This window comes from Diadema setosum, chromosome 22 (assembly GCF_964275005.1).
Source record: "Diadema setosum chromosome 22, eeDiaSeto1, whole genome shotgun sequence".
Lineage (NCBI taxonomy): Eukaryota > Metazoa > Echinodermata > Echinoidea > Diadematoida > Diadematidae > Diadema > Diadema setosum.
Window position 1 is genome coordinate 6,505,236 of NC_092706.1, and position 13,183 is coordinate 6,518,418.

At 37.5% G+C, this 13,183-nt stretch overlaps 2 protein-coding genes and 1 non-coding gene across 5 annotated transcripts in view; 1 reads left to right on the top strand and 2 right to left on the bottom strand.

Moving 5' to 3' along the window:
• The window catches only part of LOC140245425 (CD63 antigen-like), a 39,054-nt gene extending 33,212 nt beyond the window's left edge, over nucleotides 1-5,842 (bottom strand). For all 3 annotated transcript variants that reach the window (XM_072325005.1, XM_072325004.1, XM_072325003.1), the window contains exon 1: nucleotides 5,507-5,842. In XM_072325005.1, coding sequence (XP_072181106.1) covers nucleotides 5,507-5,572 — 66 coding nt within the window. In that variant the 5' untranslated portion in view covers nucleotides 5,573-5,842. The remainder of the gene's footprint in view (nucleotides 1-5,506) is intronic.
• Nucleotides 1-13,183, bottom strand: part of LOC140245059 (protein transport protein Sec61 subunit beta-like) — a 231,514-nt gene that overhangs the window by 157,733 nt on the left and 60,598 nt on the right. The gene's annotated exons all lie outside the window — the stretch shown is intronic.
• Trnav-cac (transfer RNA valine (anticodon CAC)) lies at nucleotides 10,310-10,382 on the top strand. Its single transcript has one exon. It is a non-coding gene; the product is annotated as a tRNA-Val (tRNA).

Genomic DNA, 13,183 nt, shown 5'->3' on the forward strand with positions numbered 1-13,183 from the left:
AATGCAGCTTCACAATGACAGTATGTACAATTTATGAATTTGATAAATGTAGGCCTACAGCAAACATCCACTGACTGTCCATGTACACCTTTTCACAGTATGTTTGTAGCCACCAATTTATGCTCAAATCTGTAGCAAATCCCCACTGCTTTGGTGGAATCTGGCAAACAATCTTTTCAAAGGGAGATTATCGCAAATTCCTTCAGCGAGGGTAGCTACGGTGGTGCTTGCAGTAATATCTAAATGGACAACCCGGCACTCCCTGTGTGTTGTGTAGCACGCTGTCTGCACTGTCGCTGGTCCAGTGCTCCAGTACAAAGACTCCATAGCTGCCGATGTTTGGGCACCCTTTGAATCTTTTTGAATGGTTCGAAAAATCCAGTATAAAGAGTATGGGCTCAAAAAGCTGTCACCTTTCTTTTTGTGCTTTTCTATCTTTCCTGCCATTTCTGGCACTGGTGGTGCTATCAAACCCCCATTCATTGATCAATACAGGGCTGAGAATGGAGAAATACCATTCGTTGCAGGAGAAGGGAGTGGGATTATAAACCTGAAGGGCACACTATCTTTTTTATAGCCCTAATAAAACATGTCACACATAGCCATGTAGGCACCTCAAATAGAGAAACTGCATTTTGAACAAATACTGTATAGTGACGGGAAGAACTGTAAGCATTCTGGTCGTACAGACGCCTTGTGTACAGTCTGCTATAAATTTATGATCAAGCAGAGCAGGTGTAACTTTTAGGTTCAAACTACATGAATATGTACAGTGTATTGTAGCAAGTAATGCCTTTGTCTATGGTTCTAATGGATTTCATTGAATACTTGCTGAACAAATACAAACCAGTCCCCCACCCCACGCACACACACACAAACAAAGAACACCAAACATTTGCAATGGTAAAATACAATGTACAGTGTACGTAGCAACATTTTTATTGTAATCCTTCCTAACTACAGCTGGTGTGTATTTAAGTTTGCCAATGTTCATTGAGGAGTACCAGGGCATGCATGGCCAACAATTCTATCTGCCTATGAGTGCTGCATACTCAACAAAATACAGTGGGAGTTACTTCATTGTATAATGTCATGTCATGTCATGTAAAGCAGAGAAAGGGAGAGAGAAAATGGCAACAATTCACAGTGGGTCAAAACATAAAAATACACCAATATAAAACTATGGGAACTATATTCTCCATTGTCTACGATACCGATAATTTATAGTGTACCATTATATGTAGTACTACTTGGTTGAGCCATATACCTCCACGATATTGTTTTAAAGGCCTATATCTTGTACTTAGGAAAGAAAGACCTATTGAACACACGTATTGTAATTTGCATGCATGTTTCCAGGTTATATTGTAGCATGCCTGTACAGTGACAGGGCGATTAAACTGCACATTTCTTGAATATGAGACCATTCTGAAGCAAATACAATTCTCACACAACATTTACTCTTAAATGAATCCCACAAGGATTGGACCAATCATCCCCCAGCATTCCCACTGACCAGTTACTAGCCTATCCCTTTAAGAACAATAAAAAACGAGTGTTCTGGCAAGTACAATGTTTACACAATGTGTATGTACAAATGTACACATGATCCAATGGACGTATCAACATGTGTACAAGTGGAAGCTGTGAAATCACTTGCCTATGGGGATAATATGTTGGACACCTGCCTGATCGGGGAAATGGGAAAACAGTTTACATCTTATTCATCAAGACGGTATTTACATGTACATCTGTTGAACATTGCTCTGGTTTCGGGAAATGGGCGGTGTAGAAATGACCTACATGTAAGGGAACTTTTTGCAAAGTGTTACATGCAGGCATACAGGTTCCTTCCTGAAGGAAATACATGGTATGGGTACTCAATCTGCTGAAGACTCTTTTGAGGTGAAACTACACTCAATGTTTAAGAAGTCCCTAACCCAAGTACATACAATGTACATGTACAGAAACTAGCAGACAAAAAGGTTACAGTTGGAATTACATGTATGTAAAGGACTTTTTTTTTTTTTCCTGCAGGCCTTTCCAAAATGTCAATATGTTTTATGGTAAAAAATTTCTGAAAGTGAAACATCTAAAATTCTCCGAAATAAAAAGTTTCAGATATCAACAAGAATGTGGAACTGTAGCATTTTGCTTGAACAGCCCTTTTTGCTGTACATTACAGTTGTTACCGGTACACATCATCTTGACACGGGAGCTTGACATCACTGGCATCAAACTATATGATTGTGAAGTACTGGTACAGGGTATAATAAAATGGCATGGGTAGGCCTACTGGTAGTGGTATGCATTAAAGGATAAGTTCACCTTCATATACATGTGGGTTGAGTGAATGCAGCAATATTAGGAGAACACATCAGTGAAAGTTTGAGAAAAATCGGACAATCCGTTCAAAAGTTTGAATTTTTGAAGTTTCTGCTCACTCAAGGCTGGATGACAAGACTACTATAGCTTGTGATGTCACATGAGCACAACGATGTAAAGAAAGAATAAAGAAAATTCAACATACAGTATTTTCACTTTTCTCGCATAACAAAAGAACACTTGACTTCTCTCTTTCAGAAGGCAGGGGAAATAATATTACCCTTAACATACATTGTATGTCAGTAGCAAGTCGAAGAAATGTGCACTTTATTCAAAAAGTAAAGTTTTGTGAAATTCTCTTTTCATTTTCCTTATATACATTGTAGTTGTACGCATGTGACATCATACACTGTAGTAGTCTTCTCTTCCAGCAGTGACTGCGCAGGTACTTAAAATATTCGTAACTTTTGAACGGATTGTCCAATTTTCCTCAAACTTTCACTGATGTGTTCTACTAGTATTGCTGCATTCTCTCAATCCATATATGAAGGTGGACTTGTCCTTTAAACCATGATAATTTACTATGAATTTGAAGCAAGAGCAATATACAGTACTGACAGAGACAGGATAACCAACATGCTTGCACTTTAGAATAGCAGGTGGTTATGATTGCACACCTACTGAAATTCCCATGATTGAAAAAGATGGCCATCATTTTCTTTCTCTCGATTACCAGCATTTTGCCGGTGTGGACAATCAATATTCACCCGAGATGTTTTTTTTTTTTTTTTCTTTTTTCTACACTGTCTAGTAAAACCTTTGCATAGTTTGTCTTAATAACAATCCCAGCAAAATGACTCAAATTCATTGTTGCGGACAACATGACGGGATCACAATCAAAATCAATATACCTGCAGGTCATGCCATCTGTTGATCTAAGTTCACAATTAGAACACTAATGACCACAAACGGACCCAACGAGGATGATGTACCATGATGTGGTACCATGATGAATGACAAAGCAATTACGCCATGTTGGAACTAAGTTTAATGGAGGTGAAAGATACTAATTTGCTGGTATTGCTGGTTGTCAGCCTGGCGATATGTACGTGTGCCCCGTATTCGAAGTGGACTATCAATGTACAGCTGTACATATACAGCTGTAGTATGTAAGATTAACTTTCACTTTAAATGTTGATCTGCCTACTGTATAGATTCACTGAAAGCACTAATTATGTTACATTGTACAAACTGTAGTTCAAATAAATGAAGGGAATTCTTGAAAGTGCTTGAGTAAGGGGGATGGAGTGGGAAGGAAGGAGAGGCATCTTGACTATCAGCATTCTTTACACTATTACAGTCAAGGACTTCAAAAACCCACTGGGGCCAACAGCACAAATTCCTACTAAAGCAAGTATGCATCCATGTAGACAAATTGTGTCTTTGACCTGCACAAGCAGCTAACCGCAGACAATCTCTTGCCAAATCTTCCACAGGACACTAATTGACGCGTCAAAGATAAATTGACTTTATGGCTTTTGTCACAAGATTTGCTTTCATAGCCAGTAGGCAGTACAGCCAAAGGATAATCTGGACCATATCTGATTGGGGACAGCGTTTTCTATCAGTAGGTACACAGGGCTTTAATAGATAGCCATGGCTGTGTGAGTTTCCTCTCATTAAAACAAAAATAAAAACAAAAACAAGCAAACAAAAACAGAGAAGAAAAAGCAAAATATCTAAAGTCGGGCAAAATATGATAGGTCTTAATACTCAAGAGGGGGAAAGTACACACTCTACATGTACTGTACAAAAGCAATAATTCAATACTTGTCCTAGAAATTAATGTATTAAACCTGAAGATGTACATAAGTGCCTTCAACTTTTACACACAGTTTGGCATAGTGCCATTGCTGTACATGTAGCTAGGTCATCACACTGCCATTGGATACATTGACATTGCAGGATATAAAAGTTTGCAAATTATGCTGTCACTATTGACGGATGAAAAACACATCACTTTATGAAACTGACTGAATGCTTTATTCTAAACATCACTTTCTATTTATTGGAATGGCACAACTACATGTATCAGTATACATGTACAAATTTTGTACCTCAATTGTCTGGACAGTCATGTGCAGTGTTCACTCAATCTTTTGAACATTACTAGGATGGTATTTCTTTTTATATCCTATTTTTATTAGAGCTTCTGACATAAGATCAGATTCTACAATAGCATGCATGCATACAGCTGTACAGGGTTAGATTGATCTACATGTATGCAATTCAGAGTTTTCAACTGGAAATATTGTCAACATTTATACACAAAAGGCGCGGTCAGACTGGCAAAAGATCGAGAGGTTTAAGATCGCAAAGTTTGGGCCATTGCAATATTGGTACATTTTATGCGCAAGAAAGAGTGCGCCGTACGATGGCTAGTGATTGTGATGTAACAATGCACATCTGTACATTTCTATGACAATGCCCTTGCGCTTCGGAGACACCGCCCGCAAACAGATCGAGAATTTTCGCAGGAAGTTTCGCGGGAAGTTTGCGGTCATACTGGCAAAACTTCGAGATCTTATAGATCGCGATCTTGAACTTCTCTAGAGTGTCTATCTTTTGCCAGTCTGACCGCACCTTAAGTGTAGGCCTACAAATCACTGTAAGTGCCTAGAATGTGAAGCTATACTTTACATGGTGTACTTCTTCTACGTGTATGTTTCTGTCCAACTACACAGGGGGGTGGGCTGGAAAATTATAGCGTATAAATTGTTACAATACTGTGATAGTGTGAAAAAAAAAATGTAATTACTAATAGACTTGGGGGGGGGGACATAATCCAAACATAATTTACTGCTAAACTAGGAAGTGTTGCTGACAATAAATGACATTGGGATTGTCTTGATCTTCTCTCGCAGGTAAAATGACTTCCATCCAGCCACCTCCCTCCTCCTCCCCCCTCCTCCTCCCCCCTCCTCCTTCGCCTCACACACCCCTCCCAATTCCACAACTGACCCGCCCGCCATCGACTCGGGGATTACCATACGCTGGCGCAGTAGGTCTACTAGTTTCCAAATAGAAAACTTCTTCTTATAAGAATTGAGTAAAATTACACCAGTACGATCAGTCCAACGGGACTAAGGGTAGACCACAATTTTGTTAAAAGTATACTTACAAAAAATATGAAGTTGAAAAAGAACATCAAATACTTGATGCACTTTGCTCCGCCTTGAACTGCCATGGTAATGGTTTGAGTGTGATTCTGCTCCTGTCTATGTTCCGCAATTTCACAAATATTTGGTAGCGATAATTTCTCTCCTCCACCTTCGGTATCAGATGAGAATCTGACGATGAAAACGAGTTTCCTCCGTAGTAGGCCCCTTTACGGTTGACGTTGCTCGTGGCGGGATCAATGTCACATAAAATGCTCACTATGAATATACAAAAATTCCTGAAACACGGAGAGATATCAATGACTTTTGACTTCCCAGATAGTCCAGATACCACAGTGTAGTAGACCTACTAGTAGTGTGGATGGAGTCTTCTACTAGCGAGTTTCGATTTGCGAGCTGTTTGTGAACGTGGCGGCGGGGCTGCTGCGCGTCGCGTACGTACGTGTGTGGGCGACGCTACAATGTAGTCCGCCGGGGTTCTTTTCACGTGATACTAGTATGTTACACACACGGGTACACAATAAAGCACACACACACGTACACACACACGCACACGTCCTACCAGGGAGGTGATCCTATGTGCACGACTTCTAATTCTTCCACTGAAAACATGCAATAAGAATCTACAGGGAAAGCATTCAAAAAGTATAATAATGCTTCCAAACAGATCGTCGAACTACACGATGAATATAGTGATGGAGATAAAATGAAAGCTAGAGGTTTAATCAATTTCGGGCTACTTTTATTAATTTATTTTTTTTCATTTTTTTTTTAATTCATACGTTCAATCTCTCATCATCTCCCGCAGTACAGTGCACGTGCCAATTGCAATTTATTTGTATGACGTCATTTACAAAAAAGTGTCCTGCCGTAAGCACCTTACACGGAAGCAATCACGTGCGCATTACGCATGGATGTTCAATGCCTTTAGTTTTTGTTTTTGCTTGTTTCGGTACTACGAAATGCCCCCTCTTAAAAAAGGAGGAGTATTTCGTGGTATAAAAGTGTACTTAGCAATTATTGTCGGTGCTTCATATTGATGACAAACTGTCAAACATCGAAACATGACAAGAAAATTATAAGGATGCTTATTTCACGAAAGCGTCAGTAATATACTTTTGACATTGTTTTCTTTTTGTTGGCTTGTTTGCTAGCTTTAAAAAAATGAAAATGGTGGTATCGGTTGCGCGTAGAAGCAGTTTGAATCAACGTCATTTTACCAAATCCAGAGTCATTCAGTGCAGGTACAGGTAGGGACTGTTTATGACATGACATTCATAAATGTGCCTTGTTGAGGTTTTTGGCCCATATACATTGATATCTCAGTATAATAACGTTGCGTTTTATGATAATGATCTACATGAAAACAGAGATTCTCAAAATGTCAGAGAATGAATATGACTATAAGCAATTATTTCCAGAAAATATGTTGTTGTAGTGACCACTTCATACTTAGTCCAGCGCCGGATAATGAGACCAACAGTTACTGATTCATGAGTTTGACATCACAAAATTTGTTGAAGTTTTGTTTATTCATCATGACTTACATGATGTTTGACCCTATAAGAAAATAAGATTCAAGCGATGTGTGCGATCGTACAAAGAATCACGCGGTATGCTTTCAGTAGTTATTAATGATGTCACTACCTACTTCTCGTGACCGGTGATGATTAATGATATTTAAAGGACAAGTTCACCTTCATAGACATGTGGGTTTTGTGAATGCAGCAATATTAGTAGAACACATCGGTGAGAGTTTGAGGAAAATCGGAAAATCCGTTCAGTTGAAAAGTTATGATTTTTTTGAAGATTCTGCTCAGTCACGACTGGATGAGAAGACTACTATAGCTTGTGATGTCACAAACAAATTCAACAATTTTTTTTTTAAATTTTTCTCGCGTAACAAAAGAACACTCGACATATCTCTTTCAGAAGGCAAGGGGAAAAATATTACCCTGAACATACGTCAGTAACAAGTTGAAGAAATGTGCACTTTATTCAAAAAGTAAAGTTTTATGAAATACTCTTTTCATTTTCCTTATATCGTTGTACGCATGTGACATCATACACTGTTGTCGCAGATACAATTCATAATTCATACAATTCATAACTCAGTAAGTTTTGAACAGATTGTCAGATTTTCCCTAAACGTTCACTGATGTGTTCTACTAATATTGTTGCCTTCACTCAATCCACATGTCTATGAAGGTGGACTTGTCCTTTAAGTGTTTTAGCGAGCAGAGTAGTCTTCAATCTTTTTTTTTTCTTCTTCTTCTTCTTCTGCAGACTCGGGGGGGGGGGGGTGTTTCATAAAGCTGTTCGTAAAGTTACGAACGACTTACGAGCGACTGGTGATCAGTTCTTGTGCTGAATTATAGAAATTCTGATAAGTATAGCACATCAGAATTGATCACCAGTCGCACGTAAGTTGTTCGTATCTTTACGAACAGCTTTATGAAACGGCCAGTTGAAGACAAAAGCCGATTAATGGGTGGATGTAAGCATCATATAACATCGTAAACGGCCTTACCCGACCAATAACAATACTAGGTCATATTTTAACAAAAACTGACAAATGTGAACAGGAACACAAAACCAAAACTAAACTGAAAAATACAAAACCAAAGAAAACATGCGTTACTGTACACATCAAATAAATTTGAATAGAGAATGGGAGCCATGGACAAGAATGGTCGCATGAGCAATGAGTGAGTATAATAATGCTTCGTATGATACTGTTCTAACATACTATTATAGTAATCCATTATATTATATAGGTTCTTATCTCTCCGTTTATGCTTTTTCGTTTCCCATTTCTTGTATACTCGTGTGTGTATTGTAATCCAGTATAGATAAAAGGCCCTCTTACTTTTTGCTATACACCTTGCTTAAAATACTATACTAAGTATACGTACTCGTTATACGTTTTGTCCGTCAGCAATATAATTATAATAATATTGATGATAATAATAATAATAATGATAATAATAATAGTGGCTACTTGTATAGCGCACAGGTCCACTTTTCAGTGCTCATGGCGCTTTATAAATACCTGTTACTTTTCTATTCACGACTGGATTTGATATCAATTCAGTTGTCCTGATTGTCTTCAAGGGGAATACCGGACCAATTAAATATCTAGTCATAAGTCTTTGATAAAGAGTAAAATTGTTGAGCAACAGCAGTGAAAATTTGATAAAAACCGGATAAGAATCAAGGAAGTTTCGAAATGAGGAAGTTTTGTTAATTTTCACTTAAAAGCATGTACTTCTTGAACAGTCAATCTGTATGATATGCGAATGAGGGAGTTAAAATATAATTTATATGTTATTTTTTGTTACTTTGCCATATGGTTTGTTCACACTATGGATCTTGAAAACTATTCTTTTCTTTAAATTCTTTAATGCAATTACGTCCCAGTTTCAAGTATATCTGATTGACCATTATTTTGAAACATTCAGCCATATGCTACTGTTTAGCACTTTTATAGCAAAAAAAAAAAAAAAACAAAACAAAAACAAAACAACACCTGAATATTGAGTTTTGTGTATGTGTGTGTGTGTGTGTGTGTGTGTGCACGATCAGTGGAAAGTTGTGAGATAGATGCTGACATCATCCCTTATTTTGCATGTAGCCTATTTATCAGTGGAAGATGGGGGGGGGGGGGGGGGCGCAACCGGCGCACGCCCCCCTTTATTTTTCGTTAAAAACAAAAGAAATAAAAAGAAAAAAAAATGAAATGAAACCCGGAAGTGGCACCAGAAATAATTAGTCACCCCCCCCCCTTTACAGAATTACAGAGCTGCTTTGCAAAACTCTGTTTCTCATCCCACTCCGATTCACTTTTGATAAAATTGGAGGATCTATGGGGAGGTTTTAGGGAGTTTAAGACCCCCCGCTCTTTGGGATACCAAGTGGAAACGAAAAAAAAAAAAAAAAAACAAAACAAAAAAACAAAAACAACCCAAACCCAAACAATTAAACCCTTCGTTTTTGTTTTTCGTTTTGTGTTGTTTCTGTTTTGCTTGTCAGCCAATTTGGGGAGAGAAGTGGCAGCAAAAAATGTAAAAACCTTTTCTTTTTTCCTTTTTTTTTTATCATGACCCCCATCGTCATTGGATCACCCTGCCCCCCCCCCCCCCCTCCCCACCCAACTTATAGAAAAAGCTATAGATCCCGATCGGCCCTCTGGTTGTGCTTGTCATTCCTTCCGTTAAGGGACAAACTTAATTGTAACTTGTGCGGAATTCCCCTTTAGGCCTATAAAGCAATGACTATTTAAATACAATTGGGGTAACTGAAATTGACAAAAGTTTACGTCATTCCTTTTGTAGCTAGAATATAATTTCCTTTAAGCAAATCGCAGGAGATTATAATACAGAGCTCCCATTAGTCACTCGGCTTAATATACTGTGAAACATAAGTTTCACAACTTCTTCTTTATATAGGATTGCCGCATTGTACGTAGTTTAGTATAAGTACTTAGCCAGAAATAGATAGGCCTTTGCTTCTCCGTAATAGCCATAATCAATTTCTTTTTCTTTTCAATCACTCAGGCATCCCCGACGACATCAACAACACACACGGGAAAATCCATATTCACATTTTTACAATACATGGGCCTACATAACCCATTGGATGCTAGCGCTAACTGATGTTGGATGTACATGCACGAGAGGGCGTTTTCACAACATACTAACTACAGGGGGCGCGGTGTGGAGAAGATTACTAGTATAGTACTTAGTACACAGTACAGTACAAACATTTGAAATTGGTCCCAATTTTCCTCTCCTCGATCAGCGATCGTTTCCGTAGTGTAGTGGTTATCACGTGCGCCTCACACGCGCAAGGTCCCCGGTTCGACCCCGGGCGGAAACAATGTGTTTTTTTTTCCCCTTTTTAAACAGATTTTATACTTTTTTTTTCTCTCTCTTTTCCCTTACTTTATTCCAGTCCTTTTAAATGTTATTATTTTCTACATTACTATCAGAAGTACAGTACCTCCTTGACTTTTCCGGGTGCGACGCAAATTTTTTCCTTTGAATTTAGCATTTCAATATATTAGAACTAATAAATTAGTGAGAGAAAATTCAATACCATGTACATGTGTATCATGTGCTTTGAACATGATATAATTCCTTGCAGAATACATGTAACTTCAAAATAATGACCATTAAGATTATATTGTTGTTTAAGACTGGGGCATTATTGCACTTGAACACCACCACCACCATCACCACCAACAACAAAAATAACAACAAAAACAAAGACCTACGAATAATTAATGATTTTGTGTAGGCACTGCATGGTAAATTGTGAAATACAGTGTACATGTATTGACATAACCAACTCACTCATTTGTATTATTCTTTTGACTGTTCAAAAACTGTTCTTTTTTTATATTAGCAAAACTTCCTTAATTTTCACCTGACATTACATAACTTCCTTAATTTTCACCTGATTTTGATCAAAATTTTACTGTTGTGCTTAGAAAATTTTACTCCTTTTTTTTACCAGACTGAATTCTATTACGTAGTAACTGGTCTGGAATTCCCATTTAAAGGCTCTCCTGCATGATAGAAACTTCAAGTCTCATGTCCATGATAACTTTTGCTGATGCGAATAGGTCCTCAAATCACAGATTTTGCACAGTGGACTCCCGTTATAACGAAGTCCTCGGGACCTGCGGTTTTCTTTTGTTAGATCGAAATTTTTTGTTATAACCTAACAAATAAAAAATAAAAATACATAGAGTGGATAATGTTGCGGCTTGAATTTTTGCTTGGTTGTAACCGTGTTCGTTATAATTGGAGTGCACTGCAATGTAATTCGCTTCTAGATTGAAATATGCATCAAAAACTTAATCATTTGATTTTTTTTTCCTGCATCAAGTTAGCTAAACCCCTTATAAGTCTCTCATACCTTTCATGGCATCATCAACGGTGGTCAAGTGAAACAAGCATTGAACAACATCTTCATATTCCATATGGTATGCCTCTTGCAATGACCAATTGCACCAGCTCAAAAGAGTAGAAAGAGAGGCACATTATTACACAATACAATAAATTCAAGACATTTGTATTTTTATGTATTGATTGAAGGTTTGTTTTTGTTTTTCAAATACAGTGTACTCACAATCTTGGAACATTTTCCACATAGCAATGATTACTACACTATATGAGACTCCCACCACCACAAAGTTCTCAAGACAGGCAGTTTTTGTTGACTATATCAAATTTTAACAAAATTTCATCATAACCATGTCTGCTGTAACGGGATAATTCTGTATAATTATGAGGTGTAGTTCTACTCATTATGCCTCAGTGGTGTGAGCTTGTGCATTTAGTCATGGGTAGGTGCATACTACTAGGCACCATTTTGCTTATGTACTGTAAAACACAATATTTTTTGTGGCATGAAATTTTCGCGAATTGGAGCCAATGGCCTTTTTTTTTAGCATGAAATTCACGAGTTGCCTCTAACAGTCACTGTATATAGTGAAAACAAAAACTTTCGCGTGCATTTTAATTTCGCGAATCTTGTCTCTCGCGAAATTTGCGAAATAAAAGAGCATGCAAACATTCCTCATTTTACAATACAATGTATTTCAACTGACTTCACTGTTATTGACATCATGAGAGGCACGAGAGTTTATTTTTCTTTTAAGATGGAACTTCGTGGGTACAGAAATGAAATGAAAAATGATATAAATGTCTGCGATACACATTTTAACCAAAATAATGCAGACTTTATGATTTGCAGACCTATCTACACATGCAGAGAAGTCATTATTCAAAGGATGTACATGCATATAGGGTTCTTTAAAAAGCTGCAAAAAAGAAGATGCTGAACAATGTTCTTCACACTACTGTCGGACTTGTAGATATGGTTATATTTGTATCTGGAGCAACTTTTGTTCATATAGATATGTTTAAATCCATATACACTACACCTTAGGGTTAGTTTCCAAATACTGTTGGCGATTAACTCAAGTGATTCATAGTTCTGATGACAAAAATGATTATGATGATGTTGATGGTACTATCCCTACTACTGTACATGTACTCCTACAACTACTACCTCTACGCCTGTTTCTTCTAGAAGTATAATGCTAATAGTGATGATAAATCTAAAACTCAAGGGCCCAAATTCACGAAGGTGGTACAAAATGAAACCATGGTTTAAACCATGGACAAAAACCATGGAGCGCCAAGTGTCGCAGGGAATATTTCGTTACGAAATTGGTCATTTCGTTGACAAAATGACCGTTTCGTTAACGAAATTATCATTTCGTGGACGAAATGTTCGTTTAGTTACAAAATGTTGTCCTTTTGTTACAAAATAATCATTTCATCTACGAAATGACTGATTTCGTAACGAAATATTCCATGCGACACTTGGCGCTCCATGGTTTTTGTCCATGGTTTAAGCCATGGTTTCATTTGTACCACCTTCATGAATTCGGGCCAAGGAGTGCAATCAATGTTCCACACATAATGCATGATTGTAACACAGAAAGTAAATTTCTTTCTAAAATTTGAAGACATGTTGTAGATGAACACTCAACAGAGATCATTGACAAACTAGTCAAAGTTCAATAAACTATGGACAAATACAGCATTAATCAAAAGGCATTTTCTTCTTTATTGTGAGAAAAAATCGAGTGGAACAAAGAAACA